At 33.4% G+C, this 27,466-nt stretch overlaps 1 protein-coding gene across 4 annotated transcripts in view; it reads left to right on the forward strand.

Annotated features, from left to right (window-relative positions):
* LOC149798112 (uncharacterized) overlaps window positions 1–27,128 on the forward strand; it is a 44,451-nt gene extending 17,323 nt beyond the window's left edge. For all 4 annotated transcript variants that reach the window (XM_089963203.1, XM_089963202.1, XM_089963201.1 and 1 more), the window contains 8 exons: window positions 3,146–3,217; window positions 6,469–6,510; window positions 10,072–10,348; window positions 14,098–14,235; window positions 16,404–16,742; window positions 17,287–17,367; window positions 21,167–21,334; window positions 22,809–27,128. In XM_089963203.1, the coding sequence (XP_089819329.1) occupies window positions 3,146–3,217; window positions 6,469–6,510; window positions 10,072–10,348; window positions 14,098–14,235; window positions 16,404–16,742; window positions 17,287–17,367; window positions 21,167–21,334; window positions 22,809–23,080 (1,389 nt within the window). In that variant the 3' untranslated portion in view covers window positions 23,081–27,128. The remainder of the gene's footprint in view (window positions 1–3,145; window positions 3,218–6,468; window positions 6,511–10,071; window positions 10,349–14,097; window positions 14,236–16,403; window positions 16,743–17,286; window positions 17,368–21,166; window positions 21,335–22,808) is intronic.
* Window positions 27,129–27,466: the final 338 nt, after the last annotated feature.

Genomic DNA, 27,466 nt, shown 5'->3' on the forward strand with positions numbered 1-27,466 from the left:
AGTCGACATAATTTTTTTAATGCTACACCATCTTTTCAGTTGGAGAAAATTCACAGCTTAATTACACACGAATAATGGACTGCACTCCTTGTCCTAATTACGTCACTCTGCCAATTAGCGATTCATTTACACAGATTTCCAGACATAGAAAAATCAATCATCAGCATAAATGGAACAAATTATTTAAGACAAATAAATTAACTTCTCACAATTCGTATTTAGAAGAAATGTGTGAAATCTTACTAAAAGTTATCTTTTTCATGCAAACAACTGAATCTGAACTCATTCATATAACAACCATGAAACATAAAACATACACTTATTATTTCTGAACTCAGGAAAAATTGAACTATGAATTTAAAATGAATAAACTCAACAAGCCTACATCAATGAATATATTGTGCATGTAACCGAAACTAACCTTTGTGCTTTATTCGAGATTTGTACCTCTTTCTGAAGATTATATAGAATATATTCATATCTGTGAAGTATAAAAAATACAATTTGCCATAAATAAAAGCTATCAGATAGTTTTCACGAGGAAATTCTCTTGAACATATAGGAAGCAGAGATTGTAATAGTTGATGCAAACTCATTATGAAATCAATGTCAATCTAATAAGCATGGGATTAGTCCCCACCGGTGTACAAAAATGTTTAGTCAAATTAAAGTTTATCACATGAGTACTGTATTATTTAGGTTATTATCACATATTTTGTACACATTATATATAGTGTGTGCTGTTGAATATTTTTTATATTAATTTTTTTTTTTATACATCTCTTTATTTAATTCTGATTATTTCAAATAAGCCCATGGAATTCTTGCTCAGTGTTCTTTTTACTAATTGGCTCTGATCGTTCGAAAATGTTCTTTACCCTGCCTTATTGAACTTTTTCTTTCTACTAATACAATGAATATTTTGGTGACCATTTTTTTAATCGACTGCCCAAAGGGAATTGGAATAAAAGGTCACGTCTTTCTGAATATAGTGAATGTACCACCACAGAAGCCCGTTACACTGAGAATGGCATAGCACGCGATGTCTGTGTGCAATTTTCTGATTACATAGAAGGACACTTATTCTTTGATTTATAATGTGTAACAAAGTAAAATCTGCTTTTAAACATTAATACTTGTTCAACTTCGTTTGGGACTATTTATTATGCACAGCTAATGAAAGGGGGAACTTATCAATCGGAATGAACGAAATTGTTCGTTCTTCTTTACCTCTAAATGAATTCCATTGAGATAAAAACTATATGATAAAATGATAAAACGAATCTCAAATGGTCAATGATTTAATATTAAATTTATGAAACGAGTTAAATAATGTCGAGCCTTTTCCAGCAAGGCTCGAAAAAATCTGGACATTATTCGACTCGTTTCATAAATTCAGTATTAAATCATAACTCATTTGAGATCCTCTATATATTTCCAGATCACTATTCTTCTACATTGATCATGTATAACAGCATATAATGGCGTCACAAATTATTTGATGACGCCAAGTAAGACAAAGCCACCTGAATTCTTTGTCATTTTACTACACTACACTATCCTCCTGTTCAGTCCCTAAAATAATCACCGTTTTGTCACTGGATAAATATAACCTTACATTTGTGGTATTTCCAAATGTAAATGTAATATGAACTAAATGAACTGTTTCTATTATTTTCTTGCCATTTTTAACAATCTCTTCAGGAATGTGGACAACGAAGAAGAAAGTACGCATGACCTAGTTTAAAAATGATAAATTGGCAATAAACATACTGGCTCTACTACTTCAACTGAAATATGCTTAAATATATTGTTAGATAACTAAATGGTAACTGCTAAACTCGTCTTCACTAATCTCGAACTTGTGGCATAATTGATTAAAGTCTAAAAATATATCATTTGTTTAATTATATATATATATATATATATATATATATATATATATATATATATATATATATATATATATATATATATATATATATATATATATATAGGGGGACCCCGAGTGGCAAAGTGGACTAAAGCGCTCTCCGTTACGGATCACTGCCATCTAACCGCATGGGGTCGAGTCTCGGGCTCGGCCAATGTAGGTATGTGAGAAAGCTTGCCGGTAGCTTCTCGTGGGTGGGTGGTTCTTTCCGGGTTTTCACTGGCTCTTCCTCTACCATTAATACTGGCCGCCATGTATAGCCTATCTTGTGCTGAAAAATGGCGTTAAAACCAATACTGAATAACACACACACACACACACACACACATATATATATATATATATATATATATATATATATATATATATATATATATATATATATATATATATATATATATATATATAATCACGTCATGCTACAATAACTGTGAAGTATATTTTTTCGGAGGGGGGGTAATATGTCCGTCTTTTGTATTTATATTAAAACAGAGTTTTACCCCTAAGTTAAATATAACTTTGTAAAAAAAGTAATCTTCTATTTAGCCTCTAAGTTCAGACTGCATCTTATTATCCAACGCACATTTATAAATATGTCTAAATCTATCATTTTATGCCTTCTTCGTGATACTCTTATGTTAACACCAAAGCAAGCCATCCCAACCGCTGCGGATGGGGATTGAGGGTGGTGGTGGAGGGGAGGCCAGGCCTAGTGGGGGCCCAGAATTCACAAACAACTTTTTGTTGCGGGTGATATTTACGATTTGGGATGGGGTGCAGACTTTCTTGCTACGCTACTGCCTTATCATGCAGTTTCTCCCCTAATTGTATTATTCTTTGTGTATCACCGAGACCCATTGGTCAGTACTGTCCAGAGACTGACTTGCCATATTAACTACTACATATATGACTATTAAATATGGGACGTCTGTGTATAATGTACCATTCAGGTTACTGTTATTAAATTTAGGTTTTCAACGGAATATCAGTTTCGAACATTGTGCAACATTTATTTCGAGCAACAGTATTTTAGAAGGAAACATTTTGTATCGAGTGGATGCATGCATATAATTAGCACAAAGAAATCTCCTTTTCATGTTGTCTATTTCAGTACATTAACTAAACTCGATTCCCCATGTATTAAACAAAAATGTGGATACAATTTGAAGTATGTTTTAAAAAAAGTCGCCATATTAATTTTTTTTGTTACAGGCAAAGTACTTACACATGAGAGATTATGACCATCGTAAGGAAAGTAATTTGAATGATGGCAGTAGGGCTTTGGTAAGTTCCATTCGTCAGAATTCTTGTAGATTTCATTACTATAATCAATTATTATATTCGCCTCTTGCTTACTCAAACTATCCCTGTTTATTGTATCTTCTAAACAAAGGAAAAACTTATTGATAATAAGCAACAAGGGTGATGTAAGTGTAGAATACATAGGAGACAATTCGTGGAGTTTAAAAACAAGCAAGCTAGAAAACAGGAAACAACAAATATGCCATGGACAAATGTATAATTAGCATGCTTGGATCAATTATCTTGAAAATATAGCCGATTCATTCAGTTTCTTATAGTTCCTTGATCCTTGGCATTGTCAAAGTTCATAATTTTTAAAGATGTAAATTCAGTAGTTCGGAAAAGTTTGAAATAAAGGTAAATGGAAACTATTTACTTACTTAATGGGATAGTTTCATATACATTCCGTTACCTGGTCATTTCAAAGCTTTCGTTAATCAGTTCGCTCTGAAGACCAGAGTTGCGTCCCCTTATTCATCTATGTTGAGCGGGTAACAAATTCGGACGTTTGTTCACTGAAGCAGTCTATTACATTATAATCAATTTAATCAAGCCAGCTTTTCTATATATTTTAATTTGCTCATTTATCCTAAGATTCATTCCCAAATATGTACCTTCAAGTACTTGCAAATGTCATCTTCAACAGACATTTTTTTTCTAATGACTTTAATACCTTCGAATAATAATGCGTTGAACATAATATTGTTTATTTTTCGTTGCATTTCGAGTTAAGTAAAATATTAAGTTGGTTTAATAACCGACCTTCCTAATATATATGCTAACGTTTCTCAGATGGTAAAGTACTTGCTGCAACTTAAGAAACATAACCAGATATCAGAAGTTCTGATTTGATCACATTTGTAACATCTTATGATACCTTATCTTTGCCTGTTTATTTTTACTTTGATCACACATTTGTCTGCTATCCCTTGCGACACATACAGCGAGGTGTGAAATTTGCTTAAGAATTTGTGTTTAATCCACAATGCACTTTAAATACTGAATTAAATACTGAATTAAAACCTTCACCAAAGGAAACAAAAATGGCAATCCGTGTTCACTCTTTCTAAATCTCTCGAGAAAGAGGAAATTGCAGCACATACATTGGCTAGACACATCTATTGATAGGGCACATCCATTGACAGGACACATCAATTGACAGGACACAGGACACATCCATTGATAGGACACATCCATTGATAGGCATATACATTGATAGGACACATACATTGATATGACACATACATTGATAGGACACATCCATTGATAGGACACATCCATTGATAGGCATATGCATTTATAGGACACATACATTGATAGAACACATACATTGATAGGACACATACACTGATAGGACACATACATTGATAAGACACATACATTGATAGGACACATACACTGATAGGACACATCCATTGATAAGACACACCCATTGCTAGGACACATCCATTGATAGGCATATACATTGATAGGACACATACATTGATAGGACACATGCACTGATAGGACACATCCATTGATAAGACACATCCATTGATAGGACACATCCATTGATAGGCATATACATTGATAGGACACATACATTGATAGGACACATGCACTGATAGGACACATCCATTGATAAAACACATCCATTGATAGGACACATCCATTGATAGGCATATACATTGATAGGCATATGCATTGATGGGATACATCCATTGATAGGACATATACTTTGATAGGCATATACACTGACAGGACACATACATTGATAGGACACATACATTGATAGGACACATACACTGATAGGACACATACATTGATAGGACACGTACACTGATAGGACACATCCATTGATAAGACACATCCATTGATAGGACACATCCATTGATAGGCATATACACTGGTAGGACACATTCATTGATAAGACACATCCATTGATATGACACATCCATTGATAGGCATATACATTGATATGACACATACATTGATAGGACACATACATTGATAGAACACATGCACTGATAGGACACATCCATTGATAAGATACATCCATTGATAGGACACATCCATTGATAGGCATATACATTGATAGGCATATGCATTGATGGGATACATCCATTGATAGGACATATACATTGATAGGACATATACATTGATAGACATATACACTGACAGGACACATATATTGACAGGATACATCTATTGATAGGCGTATACACTGACAGGACACATACATTGATAGGACACATCCATTGATAGGCATATACATTGATAAGACACATACATTGATAGGACACATGCACTGACAGGACACATCCATTGATAAGACACATCAATTGATAGGACACATCCATTGATAGGCCTATACATTGATATGACACATCCATTGATAGGACACATCAATTAATAGGCATATACATTGATAGGACACATCACTGATAGGACACATCCACTGATAGGCATATACATTGATAGGACACATACATTGATAGGACACACACATTGATAGGACACATACACTGACAGGACATATACACTGATAGGACACATCCACTGATAGGCATATACATTGATAGGACACATACATTGATAGGACACACACATTGATAGGACACATACACTGACAGGACATATACACTGATAGGACACATCCATTGATAGGCCTATGCATTGATAGGACACATCCATTGATAGGACACATCCATTGATAGGACATATCCATTGATATGACACATACATTGATTAGACACATACATTGATAGGACACATCCATTGATAGGACACATACACTGATAGGACACATATATTGATAGGCGTATACATTGATAGGCACATACATTGATAGGACACATACAATGATAGAACACATACACTGACAGGACACATACATTGATAGGACACATCCATTGATAGGCATATACATTGATAGGACACATACATTGATAGGACACATACATTGATTAGACACATGCTTTGATAGGACACATACATTGAAGGACACATCCATTGTTAGGACACATACATTGATTAGACACATACTTTGATAGGACATATGCTTTGATAGGACACATACTTTGATAGGACACATACATAGATAGGCTTATACATAGATAGAACATATAAATGGAGTTAGGCAATTGATTCCGGCAACAAAATTAAATTTTGTATCAGATTGCTGCTAATATTCCAGGATGAAAGTAAGTCATTGGCTTGAATTTACCAATGGTTTGAAATGTCTTTTTTTCCAGATATATTTCGGGGATGAATATGCCGTATGCCCCCCATTATCGGTAAGAACTTTCTTGTTGAAAAAAGATACAATACTCTTAAGATGTCAATAAAATTTCCACGAGTTGTATAAAAATCTAATCTCGAAACTAATGCTTCTCTAGCTTTCTATTCGCCATCAATAGAGGTTTTATCTCTTGCTGAATTACTTCTCAGGGAGCCCGTTGTTACTTAGATTATCATAGGAACCTGTTGTTAGTTAGGGTTATCACAGAAGCCCGTTGTTAATTAGAGAAATTAGTGACGAGTCTTAAGTTCATTTAGAATGACACGTAAGTTGCAAAAGTAACATTAACAAATCAGTTGCAAGGTCACGCTATTCAAAGATGTCATTTATTCATCGTTAGGGATACAGTAAGGCAGACAATATGTACGTGTCAGCGGAACATTTTATGAAATATATTTGACATGTAAAACACCCCGGACAAACAAGACAGACTACAAATTGTCTTCATGTAAGTATTAAATAAATTTATTCATTAATAATTTTGTACCGACTTCAAGTAGATAAATCATATATAAATATAAAAGTAAACTTGAACGTTTCTAGTACATGTAATTGTTTCAAAGATCGTTTAGTGGTTAAAAAAAGATGAAATACACATGTGGGGTTGTGACCTGTGTGTTAAATTGAAATCATTTTTATAATTTTATTAAGGTTCGTACTGCCATTGGTATTTGCATATTAATTTCATCAGAATACATCGGATTTCCGAATGATAATGTCTTAATTGTAATTTGGGTCAGTAATGCGGAGAGAACACAACGTCTGAGAGTTGTATATTTCTAACATTCTTACAAAAAGTGTTCAGCTCTTTCTACTTGTACACTACTTATTATTAGAAATAGGATTTATAAATAAATAATTATTTAAGCTACTGCATTTGGTTCTCAATCGTATGCTGAACTTGATACAAACTATCATCAACAAATAATACGAAGGAGTTTTATGTTTGTCCCGATTCTGGTAAGTTTTAAAATTTCGTATCCTTTGGGTTACCAATTATTTCAATCGGCAATGTGTTACACAATTAAATTGCGGAAGGCAGAATGATTTTTGATAAAGTGTCTTTCAGCATAATGGAAGTTGAACAGTATTCGATCGAGTGGTGTAGGTCTTCCAAATTTATTTTTTCCATTGATTCTCTTTCTTGCATATTATAATTGTCCCAGATATAATCAGCATAGTCAAACATGGGAAGAATAAAAAGTGTATACCTTTTTACCAAGGACAAGCGATTCAAGCTATATTTCATTTTTTTTTTAAAATATTTACTTTGAGCCTGGCCTTGTCAGACAAATGCTTGACATGATCATGCCATGCGGCATCACGAGACAATATACTAAGTGCTGGTGTTGGAATACTTCTTGATTATCTTTACTGAAGATCTGCAGTTTAGGATGGTTATTTGAATTTTGCTTTCCTGTCATGAGCATTGACTCTGTTTTGCCTTGGTTAAAGGTCACGAGCCAAAGAAAGGAACGGTCCTGTAATTTGTGTGTGTGTGTATATATATATATATATATATGCATGTATAATATATCATTTACGATGTCATTTACATATACTAAAAATAATAATGGTCCGAGGATGGATCCTTGAAGGCTTCTGCATTTTAGAAACTAAATTCGGAGAAACGGGAATTAAGATAACTCTTTGCTGTTTTTTAATGACAAATAATGTTCTAACCAAGATAGTAGACTCTAGATTTGTGTGCCACCATTCAGTTTTATGTGTGCTATAGTGTTTATCATCAGCAACTGGCTTTATGCAGTATAGTTCACTCACAATATTTGCTTAGATTCTCGTACATATATAGTCATTCGTACAATTCTTACTTACTCGTACGTATCGTTTGTACGATTCTTAATTACTCGTACATATACAGTGATTCGTACGATTCTTTGACTCATTCAATCCAGATACATCCATTCAGTTCTACTTTTTTATACCAAGTTCGATCAAGAAGAAAACTGTTGTGGAATATTAGACAGAATAATTAATTTATGTAATTTGTTTTCATGTACTGGATTTTTAGTAAATTTTACATAATTAACAATGAAAATGTACTATAAAAATAAAATAAATGAAGAATAAATGTGCAAATATTTTACAAGGAAAAATAAACTGTGGCAGCGTTGCGTGAATTAAAGTGTGCAATCTTTCACATCCATACAAATAAAAGTTTTGTCTATATCTGTAGTAATACATAATACGTATTTTTTTGACGTATATCGACTGTTGTTTTGTATCAACTGCATACCTTACAGACACTCTCTTTTATCTCTCATTATATCCCCCTCTCTCTTTCACACACACACACACACACACACTCGCATGCTCAAATAATAGTACTTAAGAATGCATATATATTTTACATCTATTGACAAAAATATATCAATTATATACAATTTACACACTCTCTCTCTCTCTCTCTCTCTCTCTCTCTCTCACACACACTCTCTCTCTCTCTCTCTCTCTCTCTCTCTCTCTCACACACACACACACACACACACATGCGCGTGCTCAAATTTGACGTATTACCCGTGTACGGAAAACCATTGAAAGAGAATGAAGAGCCTACACTGAGTGTAGTCATGTACATACAAATTGACACGCGACATCTGGCTGATTTTATGCAGTACGACACATCCGAGTTCCAAGGAAATGCTTCATTCGATCAGGGAGAACAAAGGTTTTCTTTTCCTTGTTATAAGTGATTCAATTCCTTCATCAAAAAATAAATTCTGTAATATGTTGTGTATCTTTCTTTAGATTAACCTTAATATTGCAATATTTCTAATATTCGGTAATGTCTGCTTTATTTCGAAAAAAAAAACAAACATAAAAAGTAACAAACAAAAACTCAACAATAATAATATATCCTTTTTCAATCATGTTGTTTTAATAAAAGATGAGAAATTATTTTATTTTGAGTTTTGCTCTGTCATTGTGCATACGTTTAAAGGTATATTTAAGTGTGACTTTGTATCATATTTATCGTATTCACAATCTAACAGCTGGTGACAATTTAAATTGAGCAGATTTTAGCTTATGGAAAACAAAATCTAGAAAATTCATATCACATCGCAGCGATGACAGGCTTTACCAGCTGGCTATTTGCTGTAACAACTGTCGGCATATGCAATATGGTACTCAAACTTCACAGACCATTTTAGTATGGTAATCAAACTTCACAGACCATTTTAGTATGGTACTCAAACCTCAAAGACCATTTTAGTATGTTACTCAAACCTCACACACCATTTTATTTTCATCCATGCTTTTTATATGCTACTATGATGTCTAGAACCCGTGTTGTTTTTATTAATAGTAATCACTTCTTCGGTATTCCGTTAACTTTTGTGAGATCTCTTTAGTAAAGACAGATTTTTCCTTGCTTTGGATTATATAATTCGAAATAAACATATTTTCTTAAAAATTTCAGGTTAGGTGTGGAGTCAGATACATCTGAATATATATGAGTAAATTTGTAAATTTGAGTAAAATGAGTATACCCTCCAAATATATTTCCATAAACGCACTCTGCATCTGCTTACAGAGTACTAGTCACGCATCAGATTCAATGGAAGCTTCAAGCAGAGATAAATCCAACATCCTGAGTACGGATTCTGCGTACTCTGATGAAATTTCTGAAGAACACAAAAGCCCAAAAATTGCCACTAAAACAAATGTCAGTTCCCTTGAAAACAACGCACCTTTTGGAGAAAATTGTCCATTTCTTTCCCACGATTTAGAATCAATGGTGGATATTTTCAGAGCAGAAATAGAGGAAACCGTGGATGCAACAAGAATTCTTACTCATCTCAGTTTCATTTGTAAGTAATTCTTTCGAATCTTTTTCCTCTTATGGGCATGCGCGACACACGTTTATAATGGTCTCATTTAATATGGCTTCGTGTATATACACTGTTTTGCTCCTTAATCCATGTCTTCCCTTCAAAGACATTAATGTGTAACAGATCTCATCCACTGTCTTCGACTAATCTTTTTGATTCTACGACCAGACAAACTCATATATTTCGAATATGATATGCTGTTTGTTCTCAATGTGTCGTGAGACCTTATTATTTTCGTTTCATATTTTGATATCTACTTAGGGTCCACTTTTGGAATGCGGATTCATCGTATACTAATATCTCGGCCATCTAAGTACTATCCGTCTGATCTCTATGAAGATGTCTGCTGATCTATACTTCTTTAATATAACTTGATTAGATATAGTATCGACCAAGCAAAACTACTTTTATTGTACAGAGCCTCTAGGAAAAGGAATATTTTCATTAATTTATTATTGTATCATTCTCCTTCACTCTGCACTTGACAATGTCATTCTCCTTCACTATGCACTTAACAATGGCAAATATTTCAAACTTGTTTTGTACTTAATAGCTACTGTATTTGTATGGTTTGACAGTTCCAATGGCGTAAGTGGTTAGAGCGCCCGCCTCCGATGCGCGGGTTTGAATCCCTGCCGTATCATACCAAAGACTTATAAAAATAGTACTAGCATTTGCCTTGCTTGGCGCTCAGCATTTAGAGGTTAGTGTTAGGACTGCTCTGCCTGGTGTTATGATAATGTGGCATGATGCCCCAGTGCTAGACATCACTATGAACTGCCACAATGCAGACATTGTAGTAATATGACTGAAAAATAGTTAAAGCTACTTTAAAAATCCAAATCACACACACACATACACACACACACACACACACACACACACACACACACACACTTGCGCATTTGTGTGGGAAAATGTGAACGGATTTTTCTGGGCAATACTGCATGACTTCATGAGTGTAGTATAACAAGTTCAATTATTCTCATACAATTGTAACTACAGTGTGACCCCGCCATAACGCGCCCCGCGATAACGCAAATTCGGTTATAACGCGGTCGTGGCATGGTTCCTGAAATATTGTATATTCATTCGCACATGAAAAAAAAATTTGTTCCAAGTACGTGAAATGGTGTATAAAGAATTTATTATCATTTTGGGGAAGAGATCGCGTATGAATTCGAATATAATACGATCGTGGTGTGGTTCCGGAAATTTTAAATACATGTACTTGTATTTTTCTCGTACAGGGAATTTATTTTAAGTACGAGAAATAGTGTGTAAAACGTTTATTATCATTTTGGGGAACAGTTCGCACATGACTTTTAATATAATGCGATCGTGGCGTAGCTTCTGAAATTTAACAATTTCACCAGGTTCTTGAAGTGTTATGCCAAAATAAACATTTTCGGAAATGTTTCTTATTACTGATCCATAAGTAAAGCCATTAATTCGTTTTTGTGATTGTCTTCCATTATTCTGCATGCAGTCGTTGCTCACACAATAACCAACACGTGTTTCTTCTTTATCTGCATACACAACCAAGCAGCAGACAATGCGGTAGTTGATAAAAGATTCTCACAATTGAATAAACATCGAAAAACGGAAGCCGCCAACATATGTGCTGGTCTTGGCGGTGTTATTAGACGCAATCAGTTGACCAGTAAATAATGTCCGCTTTATTAGCTGGAAATTGAAAGGGTATAAAATTATGCATGCATTTAGCTTAAAATGTTTTATAAAAGTGTCTTGTGACCATTGCAGGCCTACTGCACTTAGTTCTCTGGTGTTATTTGTGTAAGGTGTTTCTTTATGAACTTGTTATTAATTTCCTATTTTTATAAAAATAATTTACCGTTATGGAAAAGCAAGTTCACAAACGCATGTCGTTCTCTGCACTTTGCGCAATGATAAGTATAGTAGTTTTCACACGTTTCTTTAGATATTTACAAAATCTGAAGTAAAAGTTTTATGCACGCTGAAAGCATGTGTTGATTGTTAATTATTATTGCTGTAGTCGTTCAAACGAATAGGCGTACAAGCGTTAATTATTGGAAATTTGCAATGGATCAATGTACACGGAAACGCATATGAGAACATTTAGCAGCATGAAATTTGTACAGACACCGTTCATAGACCCTGGAACGTAATGAACCGTACAGGTGCTTTGTCTTTCTTAACACAATTTTTCTGGTAATTTTCCCCATTGAATTCAGACATATTATGATCGGTGCCAAAATTATTGAATAGCTTAAATATGTATGCAATTTTTGCAATGGAATTACATGTATTATGGATTAATTGCAAGCCCTGACGGTACGATATCAGACGGCAAGTAAACGGTGTGAACAATCTGTTCATGCTGTATATTAGAAATTGAATTCAAACACAATGATCTGGGACAAAATTATTGAATATTGTAAATCTGTGTGCAATTTTTCAATAGAATTATGCATTATGGGTGAACTGCATGCCACGACGGCACGAAAGTAAACGGTGTTGATACACTATTCATCATATACATTAGACATAAATACATGTATATGTGCAAATGAGTTGTTCTCTGAAAAAGTAAAATACTGTAAAACCTGCATTAACGCGACCCCGCTATTAACGCGATCCAATTTTTTTTTAAACCCCAATTATTGCGTTATAGCAGGGTTCCACTGTACCTGTTTTATGTTCCCATTGTTTATTGCCCAAAGATGATAAATAAACACAACACACTGGGAAAAAACAAAGGAGTTACATTTCTGATAAATTCTAAAATGTATACACAGCCTTAATTAAAAAAGCCACAAACAAAGACACATTAACGTTATTCATGCGCACAAAAAACTGCCCAGCGATCTCGAACTTGGTAAGCGTACTACGCGCTTAGTCATTGGTTGAAACAAAGAAATCTAATTTTGATTTATTTAATTTAAAATTTAGCGTTATCATTTTTTTTTTATACTGATGCTTATATGTGGAGTACACTGTTACTTGTGGGGGTATTTTCATATGTTTCTCGTTTTGTAAATCTCTTGACTTTGATATATATTTTAACCTTTATTGATCCATTCGATTTTAGTGTGCAGTGTGCACATTTTTTATTAAGATGTTTTCTTTATCAATTTTCATATCTCTTTATTTAATTTCTTAAAATCCATTCATCCATCTAGTTAATAAAATCACTTCCACACAAACGCATAAGAAGTCCACGTTCTGTTTATGTATTAATTCTTTTGCAGCTGACGTACGATAATGATCAGTATGTTGTTCCTCTATTTTGAAGAAAAGAACATGACTGGAAGAAAATCATTTATAAATGCATCGAAGGCATCGCATTCAATCAGCATGTTTTCATGTACATTTCCCATTTCACAACACGATTTGGCTGTTTTCATGTACATTTGCTATTCCACAGTTCGATTTGACTGTTTTCAAGTACATTTCCAATTTCACAGCTCGATTTGACTGTTTTCATGTATATTTCCCATTTCACAGCTGGATTGGACTGTTTTCCTCTATATTTTCCATTTAACAGCTTGATTGGACAGATTTATGTATATTTCGAATTTCACATGTTGATTTGACTGTTTTGATGTACATTTGCCACTCTACAGGTCGATAGGGCTGTTTTGATGTAAATTTGCCATTTTACAGCTCGATGTGACTGTTTTGATGTGCATTTGCCATTTGACAGCTCGATGTGACTGTTTTCATGTACATTTGCCTTTTCATAGCTCGATCAGACGAAGATGAAATATTGCAGGCAGGGAGTGAATCCAGCGTTTTGTCCATGAAGAAGCTTATCGACAAAATTAAAACCCTCAAGGAAGAAGGAAAATGGGAAGCTTTTGTGATGGCATTGGAACGTGAAGGTAACAAGTTTCAGCCCTTCTTCTGATATATGAATAACTTACAACTATTTACAATTAAGATGTTATAATCTTTTTATTTGAAAACCTGAAAATGTATTTAATGCGATTGAAAATAAACACATGTGAAATATTTGTGGATAAGTCTCAAAGTGAGTGACAGAGACTTATAAGATCATGGTAAGTGACCGACCATTTAATTTCGGGTGGAAGGGTGGGCGCTGGGATATATTTTTTTTAATCTCAAGATAGTTTATGTTTGATTCAACTAATATAATGAATATAATAGGTTCTTTTTTGTAATACTAATACTTAGATTTGTTGTTGTTGTTATTGTTGTAGGGTTTAACGCCATTTGTTAGCACAAGATAGACTATACATGGCGGCCAGTATAACTGGTAGAGGAAGAACCCGGGAAAACCCCGGGAAGAACCACCAACTCACGAGAAGCTACTGGCAAGCTTTCTCACGTACCCACGTTAGCCGAGCCTGAGACTCGAACCCACGCAGGCAGAGGTGAGATGACAGTGATCCAGAACGGTGAACGCTTTAGACCACTCGGCCACTCAGGGCCCCTTAATACTTAGATAGCAAATCCTATATATATTGCATGCATATAAATAACATATCCGGAAACGAATGCGCTTTGTTTTACCCTAAATATATACACTCTGACTCCTCTTGTTCTCACTTGATTTCAATAAAGTCTGATGTCCAGCTTGATACCAAAGGGCACAATGACGAATCCGAGCGAAACACAAACAACACCTGGTCAGACTGGCTTGAGATCAACGCTTCCCCTATTTTCAAGGACCTCAAGACAACAGCCGTTGTCAGCTCAAAGGCTTTTACATGCATTAAGACCACACATACTTTTCCTTCAATCAACTAAAAATTACGCATTCACGATATTCTATTTCACACTTGCATGTTTTGTGTTGCTTCCTATTCATATGCTTTATCTGTATGCTATTCCAATCCGTATATCAGCATGCTATTCCAATCCGTATATCAGCATGTTATTCCAATCCGTATATCAGTATACTATTCCAATCCGTATATCAGTATGCTATTCCAATTAGTATATCAGGATGTTATTCCAATCCGTATATCAGCATGTTATTCCAATCCGTATATCAGCATGCTATTCCAATCCGTATATCAGCATGCTATTCCAATCGGTATATCAGCATGCTATTCCAATCCGTATATCAGTATGCTATTCCAATCCGTCTATCAGTATATTCTCAGCATCGATTCCCCATAATCAAACAACTAATCACTAAAATCTAACAAAGCTATAAACAGAGGGGTAAATACAAATAGCACATACCTTAGGTTTATTAAAATATACTTACATTTAATAAGCTTTGATATACGTTTAACGCTCAGTCCTTGATTTATGTAACGTTTGAATATGTATTTCCTTAAAACATTTTCTGATAACTGAAATATAAACTTAATGTGGTCTAGGCAAACTTAATGTGGTCTGGACAACTTAATGTGGCCTGGACAACTTAATGTGGCCTGGGCAAACGTAATGTGGCCTGGGCAACTTAATGTGACCTGGGCTACTTAATGTGGTCTGGACAACTTAGTGTGGCCTGGGCTACTTAATGTTGTCTGGGCAAGGGCAAACTTAATGTAGTCTGGGCAAACTTAATGTTGTATGGGCAAACTCGATGCGGTCTGGGCAAACTTAATGTGGTTTGGGCAGACTTGATGTGGTTTGAACAAGATCTCGGACTGTTTTTATATCATTACTTGATAGTGTTGTTTGTTTTGGTAATGACCCATGTTCTAACTGGAAATAGATGCAAAATTTCTTTTGCGTGCAATATCTAGTGAAACTTTGAAAATGTATAATTCAGTAAAATAAAACTATAAATTTTCTTCTAACATATGAATCCTTACTTCATTACGATACTATCCAGCTCAAAACATTTTCCATGCATCACGTACGTTACACTATTCTGTATATCAGGTATGTAACACTATTCTATTTTGAACATGTTTATTCTCGAGAAGAAAAAAAAAACTTCCCTGCAATGTGGCCGTCATAAAGGGGTGGGGGACATTAGTTTATTAAACTTTTTCATTTTTCTTGGTCTCATCTTTTATACTATAAACGTTTTGCACTGCTTTTTGTTTTATGATATTAATTTTGACAGGATATAAATGCATCGTCCAGGACTTGCGTGGAGTACCCCAGGAAGATTATCTGGAAAAAAGAAAACTAGTGCAAGCTTTTGCTTCGCCCTTGATACGACAAATAGACACATACGAGATTGCACAACATCTGTACATGAAAGGTGTAATCAGTCAGTCTGATAAGGAAGTGATTGAAAGAAATTATTCCAATTATGGAAGGATGCAAGGTGCTAGAAAATTACTGCAATGTCTTCATCATTGCTCTTCAAATTGGTTCGAACAGTTTTGTGATACTTTGAAAGAGTGCGGACACCATGATTTGTTAGAACTTCTAAGTCCAGAAACAACTAAGCTGACAGGTAGATACAACATCTTAAGAATTCCTAACGGTCCATTGAAGTGTAGATGTGAACATAAATTCACAAAATATAAATATTTTTTGTAACATGTGCGTTATAGTTCATGACTTTATTTCTTACTTCTTTCACATAATCATTAAACTTTATCGAACTCCAACATAATATGAAAGTACCTGAAAGTTTTGGAAAATTCAAAATATATTTGGAAGACTCAATGATCATACGCATTAGATATTGTATTTTCATGAAATTATCTGCCGTAAAAACGCAAGAATATCAAGACATACAACACATATTTAATCATTTATTAGATGAGGTTTCGTTTTGCCAACAAGTATGTGTATGTCAAAGTTGTGAAGTTAATAAAGTAAATATCTCTCTTTGCATAAAGTCTTGTAAATGTTTGAACTAGTTCAGGAAATGTTCCGTATTCTCTAATTAAAAGTGCAGGTATTCACCTAAACATCTTGCAAAGTAAAATATACTCTCTAGTCTTTAACAAATATATCCGAAGGTGTAAATCTAATTTACAATGTATTTATAGAAAGAAAAAAACCCAGTGAAGCTGATACCAGTTTATTCTATTTGACTCCTATCTTCAGTGAGCCTGAAGCAGCTGACAATGGTATGTGTACAGTCACTTTGGATGTTTTATAATCATACAAGTATAAACACAATCACTTTGAATATTTTATATTCATACACGTATAAATACAATCACTTTGCATTTTTTATATTAATATACGTATGAATACAATACCTTTGCATATTTTATATTCAATCACGTATGAATATAATCACTTTGCATTTTTTATATTCATACACATATGAATACAATCACTTTGCATATTTTATAGTCATACACGTATGAATACAATCACTTTGCATATTTTATATTCATACACATATGAATACAATCACTTTGCATATTTTATATTCATGCACGTATGAATACAGTCACTTTGCATACTTTATATTCATACACGTATGAATACAATCACTTTGGATGTTTTATAATCATACAAGTATAAACACAATCACTTTGCATATTTTATATTCATACACGTATGAATACAATCACTTTGCATATTTATATTAATATACGTATGAATACAATACCTTTGCATATTTTATATTCAATCACGTATGAATATAATCACTTTGCATTTTTTATATTCATACACATATGAATACAATCACTTTGCATATTTTATAGTCATACACATATGAATACAATCACTTTGCATATTTTATATTCATACACATAGGAATACAATCACTTTGCATATTTTATATTCATGCACGTATGAATATAGTCACTTTGCATATTTTATATTCATACACGTATGAATACAATCACTTTGCATATTTTATAGTCATACACGTATGAATACAATCACTTTGCATATTTTATATTCATACACATATGAATACAATCACTTTGCATATTTTATATTCATGCACGTATGAATACAGTCACTTTGCATATTTTATATTCATACACGTATGAATACAATCACTTTGCATATTTATATTCATACACGTATGAATACAATCACTTTGCATATTTTATATTCATACACGTATGAATACAATCACTTTGCATATTTATATTCATACACGTATGAATACAATCACTTAGCATATTTATATTCATACACGTATGAATACAATCACTTTGCATTTTTATATTCTTACACGTATGAATACAATCGCTTTGCATTTTGTTTATATTTTTTATATTCTTTTTATCACTTTGCATTTTTTTATATTCTTACACGTATGAATGTAATCACTTTGCATATTTATATTTAAACATGTATGAATACAATAACTTTGCACACATATTTATATTCATACAAAAGAAACACAGAACCTATGTCTCACCTTTTTCTGACTGAGTCTAACACAGTTTTCTTCGGCACTGTGAAGTGAAACACTCTTTTCACGCCAAGTGAGTGAATATACAGCTATATGGTGCGGTTATCAAGTTTTAAAGTTATGAGTCAGGAGACAGTCTCCAGAAACTGATAGAGACCCAGGTGTAAGTCATGAATGCATAAGTGACTTTGTCTTTGCATATGATGCAAAGGTTTATCACATAGTCGGTACACTTTAAATATAGTATGCTCAATTTCATATTTTTGATAAGACAACAAGTTAAATATCACATTATGCGATCATGATTGGTCCAAAAAGGCCAATTTAATTCTTGCGCAATATTCTCTTTGCTGATTAGCTGTGATCGTAGGAAAATTTAATTACCCTGCCTACTGGAACATTTTGTTTTTTCGAATCGACTGCCCAAAGGGAATTGTGGGAAAAGGGTCCATTCATTCAGAATGGGCTCGATACGCCATGAATAGATTATCATGCACTAAAAATTGACGTTAAACCCCAAACAAGAACAACAACAAGAGCAACAACAATAAATAAAACTAAGGGAATCGGTCAAGTGCGTGTGGAAAGGGGTGGGAAGTATACTGGTAACATGGAATCCAAGCTATATACAAGAGTGGTTTAAATATTAACGTGTATAAGTAAATAAATTAACGTCTGTCCACAGAAGGATGTGGACATGAACCGGTCTCCAAACTGAATGAATGTTATCCAACCACAGCATGTTTACGATGTCAAATGGTTCACCATGTGAAACAATTCCGAATTTGTTTACGTCCACAATAGTCTAATAATGCAAATATCCGGTCACAAATACATTGCTGTAAATCTGGAATATCTGCCTCCATAATTATCCCTTCACACCAATATCCAACAATTCGAATCCTTAGAAGTGAAACTGATAACGACATAATCTCGCTGTTAAACATTTCTCTAACCGAACTTAAACTATGTGACATCATACTGAACTTGCATACTCATTACGTATTTAAAACTTATGTTGTTTGAGCCAAACATTCTGCTTATTCAGAAGGATAGTTGCTCTTTGAATTATAGTTGATAAAAATGAAATTTTACTTGTTATAGTAGAACGCAAAAATTCCAGGAACTAATTAAAGAAACTAAAGGTGAAAGATGGGATTCAGAATGAAAGAAATTATTTCTTCTACATTCACTCCTACTTACATTAAAATAAAAACTGTATGATTAATAGAATATCAGATGGGTAACGATAAACTATCTGATCAATAGAATCTCAGATGGGTAACAATAAACTATCTGATGAATAGAATCTCAGATGGGTAACAATAAACCATCAGATTAATAGAATCTCAGATGGATAACGATAAACTATCTGATTAATAGAATCTCATATAGGTAACAATAAACTATCTGATTAATAAAATCTCAGATAGGTAACAATAAACTATCTGATTAATAGAATATCAGATGGGTAACTATACACTATCTGATCAATAGAATCTCAGATGGGTAACAATAAATTATCTGATTAATAGAATCTCAGATAGGTAACGATAAACTATCTGATCAATAGAATCTCAGATGGGTAACGATAAACTATCTGATCAATAGAATCTCAGATGGGTAACAGTAAACTACCTGATCAATAGAATCTCAGATGGGTAACAGTAAACTATCTGATTAATATAATTTCAGATGGGTAACAATATACTATCCGATTAATAGAATATCAGATGGGTAACGATAAACTATCTGATTAATAGAATATCAGATGGGTAACAATATACTATCCGATTAATAGAATATCAGATGGGTAACGATAAACTATCTGATTAATAGAATCTCAGATGGGTAACGATAAACTATCTGATGAATAGAATCTCAGATGGGTAGCAATAAACTATCTGATTAATAGAATCTCAGATGGGTAACGATAAACTATCCGATTAATAGAATCTCAGATGGGTAACAATATACTATCCGATTAATAGAATATCAGATGGGTAACGATAAACTATCTGATTAATATAATCTCAGATGGGTAACAATATACTATCCGATTAATAGAATATCAGATGGGTAACGATAAACTATCTGATTAATAGAATCTCAGATGGGTAACGATAAACTATCTGATTAATAGAATCTCAGATGGGTAACGATAAACTATCTGATTAATAGAATCTCAGATGTATAACGATTTCATAATAAATTTATGAAACTCGTTGAATAATGTCTAGCTTTTGCTCACCAAAGCTCGCAACAGCTAGACATTATTCAACTCATCTAATAAATTCAGTATTAAATCATTACCCATTTAAGATCCTCTATAGATACAATTATGAGGTGAAGATCTAAGGGGTCAAACTTCTATGGGTTAAACAGAGACCCAAAGGCAATACATTCATTTTGCATGAAAAGATACGAGAGAGAGAGAGAGAGAGAGAGACATACAGACAGACAGACAGAAAGAGAGATGGGGCGGGTAGGGGAGAGTGATTTCCTTCTTACGGACCTAACGGTTTTTTTTTTTAAATTTTCAGGAATGTCTTTGAATTTGTCGATGGATGCTCTTGATAAAACAGTAAGCACAACAATCAGAAGGGATGAGGAGAAGTCGAAGATGGAAAAAGAGCTACTGGAAAGCGTTAAGGAGCTGAACATTACGATCGCAGAATTAGAAGAAAGTATAAATCGACATTCTTATAGGGGTATTTTTTATTATTAGTTATTGTCTTACTATTAAAGGAAATGATTGGGATAAGTTACATGTTTTGGCAATTGAGAAACGACTATACTATGACAAGAATACTAATAAATATTTTAAAAAATATGACATGCTTAAATACAAATTCCAGACAAGAATAACAGATGCAGTTATAAGTAAGAGAAAATACAGACAAATATAGGAATAAAATGAAAAACAAGTGACACCTTGGCACTTTTTAAAGAATTCTTTAGATGATTCCAAGATGTCCCAGTAATGTGGAAAAATAACCACATCCTGCTTTTGATAACGTTTGCACAGCCAAAAACCATTTGACCTTTGTTGGTGCGTGACTTCAATATATAAAGACAATGAATTCCAGTTTCTGCTTACTATATCTGCTGTGCAATATATAATATTTATTCACCGTGCCATGTATGCATTATGTACAAAATTGAATTTCTTATTTTATGTAGATCGTGGTGAATATAGGGGACAATGAACATGATTTTCTTTCTGGTTATTAACAATTCTTAAGATCGGTCCAAGCAACAAGCACTATTATTATCACAACTGTCAGAAAGGATATATGTGTTTACTATATAATAGGTGTTTATTATATAATAGACATTTAATATATATTGCATTGTTAACATTAATAAGATCACACAAAGGCTTAATTGTCAATTTGAACAGAGTACATTGTAATATTTATAGCATCAAATCATAAAGAACTTTCAACCGAATGTTTTACTAATGGCCTAAGCCAAATGCTCACGCGCTTTACTGTTATTGGTCGTATAATCAATTAATCAATGTCGAACGTTTCTGCCTACAATCAGGAAAAAAGTCTTGCACATTGCTAAAGAAAATATAGACTCACAGTTCTGTGCTAATTGTCTATATTCATTTAAAGTTTTTTGAACGATCAACCGCTTTGCTCAAAGCGCTAAAGTGAAAAATGGGACAGATTCTATCATCAAAGTGTAAACTATTTTTCGCCGACACAACCGCAGGTTCGGTGTTATTCTTTGAAGAAATACATATTTATTTTGCATTATGTGCATATAAATACATTATTTATACATTGCTTGTAAATATTGTTCACTTGTCATTCTGGCGATTTAAATTTTTTCATTTCCTAACAAACGCGTGCTGCGATTCTTTACTCGTGTGCAGTTTACATGGTAATGAGAGAACAATGTTGAAATGAAACAAGCTGGACACATAGATAGATAGATAGATAGATAGATAGATAGATAGATAGATAGACAGACATAGAGATCAATAGGTCGATATATATAGGACAAATAGATATATAGATAGATATATTGATTGATAGACCCATTTATTTTGAAATGATACTTAGATTTTAATCCTTTTTGTGCTTTTATCCAAAGAAGTGAAACAAAACGATTTATATCAATTATGAGTTAATATAGTGCCATATCTCAGCCCAATATCTTTGGCTCTTCCAGGTCAAGAAGAGCACCAAGGAGAAACAACAGACAGGAAAAAGCAAGCAGATATTTGGGTTGAAATGTATAATTTGATTACGGGTTTACCAGCATATTTTGCTGAAGAACTGAAACCAATTCACAGGGAACTTGCTGCAATAAAATCAGAAATTGAATCACTGAAGGGAAAGTTGGCACCTTCTTTGCATCCAAGATGGCACTGGCACTATAGGCCTGAAAATTGCCCTGTTTCAAGTTCTGGCTATGTCACATCTTACACCGAATACCCATAAGGTTTACTAATTTCTAAATAACTATTTTAAGAACGCTATTTATTTCTTGGTTGAAAATATCATTATTTGTTTTTCTTTTTTTTAAATAGTAAATCGAACAATTGAACCTAATTTTATATTTGTTAAAGCGAGTATCAAAAGGTGGTGCAAAGAATGTTATGACATTGTCCAACTGTTACCTTTTTGGATTCCGCTCAATAGCTTTAGCTTTACAACATATTCCTTCACTAAATTTTGTGAACTGCTTGTAATTGGGATACCGAAGAAGCCCTTTAATGAGGAGGTCAAAGGGTCATTGGTCAAGGTTACTGTGTGACCGAAAGAAGAAAGCTTCCACATCATAACATCAGTTTTTCATGACAAACCCAGGTTTGTGGATGGTTTACACTTGAGGTAAGAAAGAATCCCATTGATGTTAAGGTCAAAAGGAGAAATATAAAGGCAACTTTGATGGAAGTAAAATTGTTTCTGCACAGGACATTTAGTTTACATTTCCGACCTGGACTAACTTTTGTGGATGGCTTTTACTTAGGAGACGGAAGATACTTGTCGATTTTGAGGTCAAATGGTCAAAGGTCAGAGTCATTATCGCTTAGAAATGAAAATTACTTCTTCTCTAAAAGTACGATTCTTGACTATATACAGTCACACAAGTTTGTGGATTCTTTATAGTTTGGGTAAGAAAGAAACATATGGATGCTTTTAAAAGGTCATGGTCGACTTGAACTAAAGAAGAAGAATGACTTTATATTTTATCATTAGTTCTACAGCACCTAACTTGAGACAAATTTGTGAAAGGCTTGAACGTCAGGAAAGAAAGATGCCTATTGTTTTTGGAGTCAAATGGTCAAAGGTCAAGGTCATCGTGATTGAAAGAAAAACAAGTTATTAAACTACCTTTGTCTACATTAAGTTATCACAATCTAACTATGTGGATGCCTTGTACTTACGGTAGCATCGAAGCCATGAGATTTTGAAGTGTACAGGTTATGAGTCAAACGACATGGTAAGTGTTTTCCATTATTTTATCATAAATTTCCAAGTTATAGAAGAAAGATACGACACCTTACAGATAGTGGGCATGCAGCATCATTTAATGGCCTCTTTTTGTCTGAGTAGATATACTGACTTTGACAAAATATGGGAAAATACAATAACTGTATACAAACACTAGTATTTGAATTGTATGTTTTCCATGCATACCCTTTAATAACTGGAATCATATTGTTCCACTTTTAAAAGCGAGGAATTATTAAGCAATCATTTATATGCCCGAATTTATGACAGGTATGTTTTTGGGGCCACGCATTATTAAGGCATTACACGGCATTTTAGTTAGCAATTCCTGGATACTCTTTTTATTTTTTTAAAAGTCCATTGTAAATTAGAAACAATTTCAGTCAGGGTTCTTATTTCAACAGGCGTACGTGATATTATAAGGCCCAAACAAGGAAATACAATTTCCATAGACCGTAACATTAACATTTGTCTATAAGTTTGAAATTACCTTGGACTGTTATCTACGTTTGCGGAGTAGGGCAAAGCTGAAAATCATACAAACATTTGAAACTGAGTTTAAGTTTCAGAGTTTATCGAAATAATTTACGAATGGCTTTAATTTTAAAAAGTCAACTTTGATTGTCTGCGAATGCAGTCTCAAAGTCTAAATATCAGCTGTGAGTTGTATTACCTAGGTCTAGAGGAGAAGGCAAAAATAACTCAATTAAGCGTAAAAATATGCGGCAGACATATAGCTTTTGTACCTGAAAGATAATACATACAGGGTAAAGAAATATATACTGACTTAACTATTAACATGGCATTGATATAAATATATTTACGCAGGGAGAGGGTAATTTGAAAGTAACGTTAGACAATGATTTTCTTGAAAACAATACTGTTGACCAAAGTCAGTTACTTCATTGTTTCTGCAGTGATTGGTCGATTTAGATACATATTTAATAGCATAGTGTCCAAACACTGAAAAATTTCTGATTACAATCGATGTGTACATAAAACCACACAAAATCTGGATGTTTGACGGTCCACAAAAACGTCAAATGAAATGCAAATCTTTAAAAATGTGGAGAATTCGCCAAATAGCATTAGAGAATCTGTAAATAGTAGAATATTCTTAAAATCATTGCACATGTAAAAATGGAACATTCTTAAAATCGTTGTACATGTAAAAATGGAATAGTCTTAAAATCGTTGTACATGTAAAAATGGAATAGTCTTAAAATCGTTGTACATGTAAAAATGGAATAGTCTTAAAATCGTTGTACATGGAAGAATTGAAAATTGTGCGGGGTATCGGAATATTCTTCAAATCATTGTACACATAAAACTTGAAAATTATGCATGGCAATGGAACATTCTTAAAACCATTGTACACGGAAAAACTGAAAATTATGCGGGATAATGGAATTGAAAATTATGCAGGGCAATGAAACTGAAAATTATGCAGAGTAATGGAATATTCTTAAAATCATTGTACACGGCAAAATTGAAAATTATGCAGGGTAACGGAATATTCTTAAAATTATTGTACACGGCAAAATTGAAAATCGTGCAGGGTAACGGAATATTCTTAAAATCATTGTACACGGCAAAATTGAAAATTATGAAGGGTAACGGAATATTATTAAAATCATTGTACACGGCAAAATTGAAAATAGTGCAGGGTAACGGAATATTCTTAAAATCATTGTTCACGGCTAAATTGAAAATCATGCGGGGTAACGGAATATTCTTAAAATCACTATACACTGCAAAACTGAAAATTATGCGGGATAACGGAATATTCTTAAAATCATTGTAGACGGAAAAATTGAAAATTATGCAGGGTAATAGAATATTCTTAAAACCATTTTATACGGATAAAATGCAAAAGCACCTTCTTCTATTAATCTTTCCTTATACGGTGAGAGAAAAATACACATGGTCATTACAAGGTAAAACATATCTTACACATAAATGGTTTCAGTTATATTTGGGAAAAATCTGTTTTCTATTGCTCAAAAAGATTTATGTTGAACATTTAAATACAACCTAACATATTATTTCATACAAAAATGGACGATAGATCTTATATCTATTTAAAAATTAATATTGAATAGAGAATTAGGTACAGAATTAGAAAAAATGAAAGTATAGTATTAATTGTGTCGAAAATTTTGAATTTCTTCTCCTGCGCTAACGAAAGCAAAACTAGGTATCTTCCAGTACCAAAGATAGGTTTTGCTGCTTTTGTCTTGTACATGTTTTAGAAATTAACAATCAGTATAATCACACAGTGTACGTCTTTGAGAAAGGAATACATTGATAAATAATTTTGTGTTAAAGTAAGCAGAATGAAATTGTCACAATCCGTTGGGAATAATGTTGAAGAGATGTTGACAGCTGTTTAAAAAAGAAATACTGACGTGCCCATTTTCTATTAATTATATAAGAGGTTATTTCTATCATTATGCACTTGTGCAATTTCTGATATATAGTAAAAGTTATTAGTATCTAACAGCAAAAAAAAAAAATTCTCGTTACTACGGCTTTTTCCAGGGCTATATATTTAGCCAGCTACATTTACAAGTCTGCAAATAAAGTCTGAAAGGTAAAAGCGGACAAAATATTAATCTAAATAGTCTTTTGGGACCAAGATGAAGCAAACAAATAAATGCAATGATTTACACCTTACGTTCATTAAAGCCTTCAACCTTACAGCTCCTTGATAGGTATGGAAGTTTTCATTTAATTCCATTTTTGCACCCTTGGATTAGAGTCTCTCACAACTATTTAAAGATTTATTCCTGTTTGTGAAAGATGAAAAGGGCCGATGTCACTCTCAGCCATAACACCAACCAGTAGATTATCCTGGGAAAAATCCATGATCGTGATGCAAGAATTTTTAAGAGAATGTACACTGACACACAATCATCGACGTGTACTGAAAATACCTACAGCGGTACATACCAGATTGTAATTCAACACGTACAGCTCTGTATTGTTGGCGGAACGGGTCACCCTCACCCTCCCCTGGAAAAAAACCCCCCACAAAAATAAAACCACAAACAGTACGTGCCTGATGGTATCTGGTACTTAACATTAGTAATTTTTACTTGGTAATGGGCTACAAGAACTTGTAGATTTATAAAGGTTATTGGTTATCACAAGTATCTAAAATCGCGGGAAAGTTCATGTAGCTCTCCAAAATGACGTATTAGTGTAAACAAGTAAACATGAACGGCTTACATTCTCCCGATGACCTCTTGACTTATTTGTAAGTTCAGTTTTTTTTGTAAACAATAGTTAAACAATATAAATGTATCAAAACCTCAGTGTCCTACTTAATTTCTTAACAAATATTTTGCAATGACATGCACATAAGTA

The sequence above is a fragment of the Sinohyriopsis cumingii genome, chromosome 6, assembly GCF_028554795.1.
Source record: "Sinohyriopsis cumingii isolate HCF-2022 chromosome 6, ASM2855479v2, whole genome shotgun sequence".
Lineage (NCBI taxonomy): Eukaryota > Metazoa > Mollusca > Bivalvia > Unionida > Unionidae > Sinohyriopsis > Sinohyriopsis cumingii.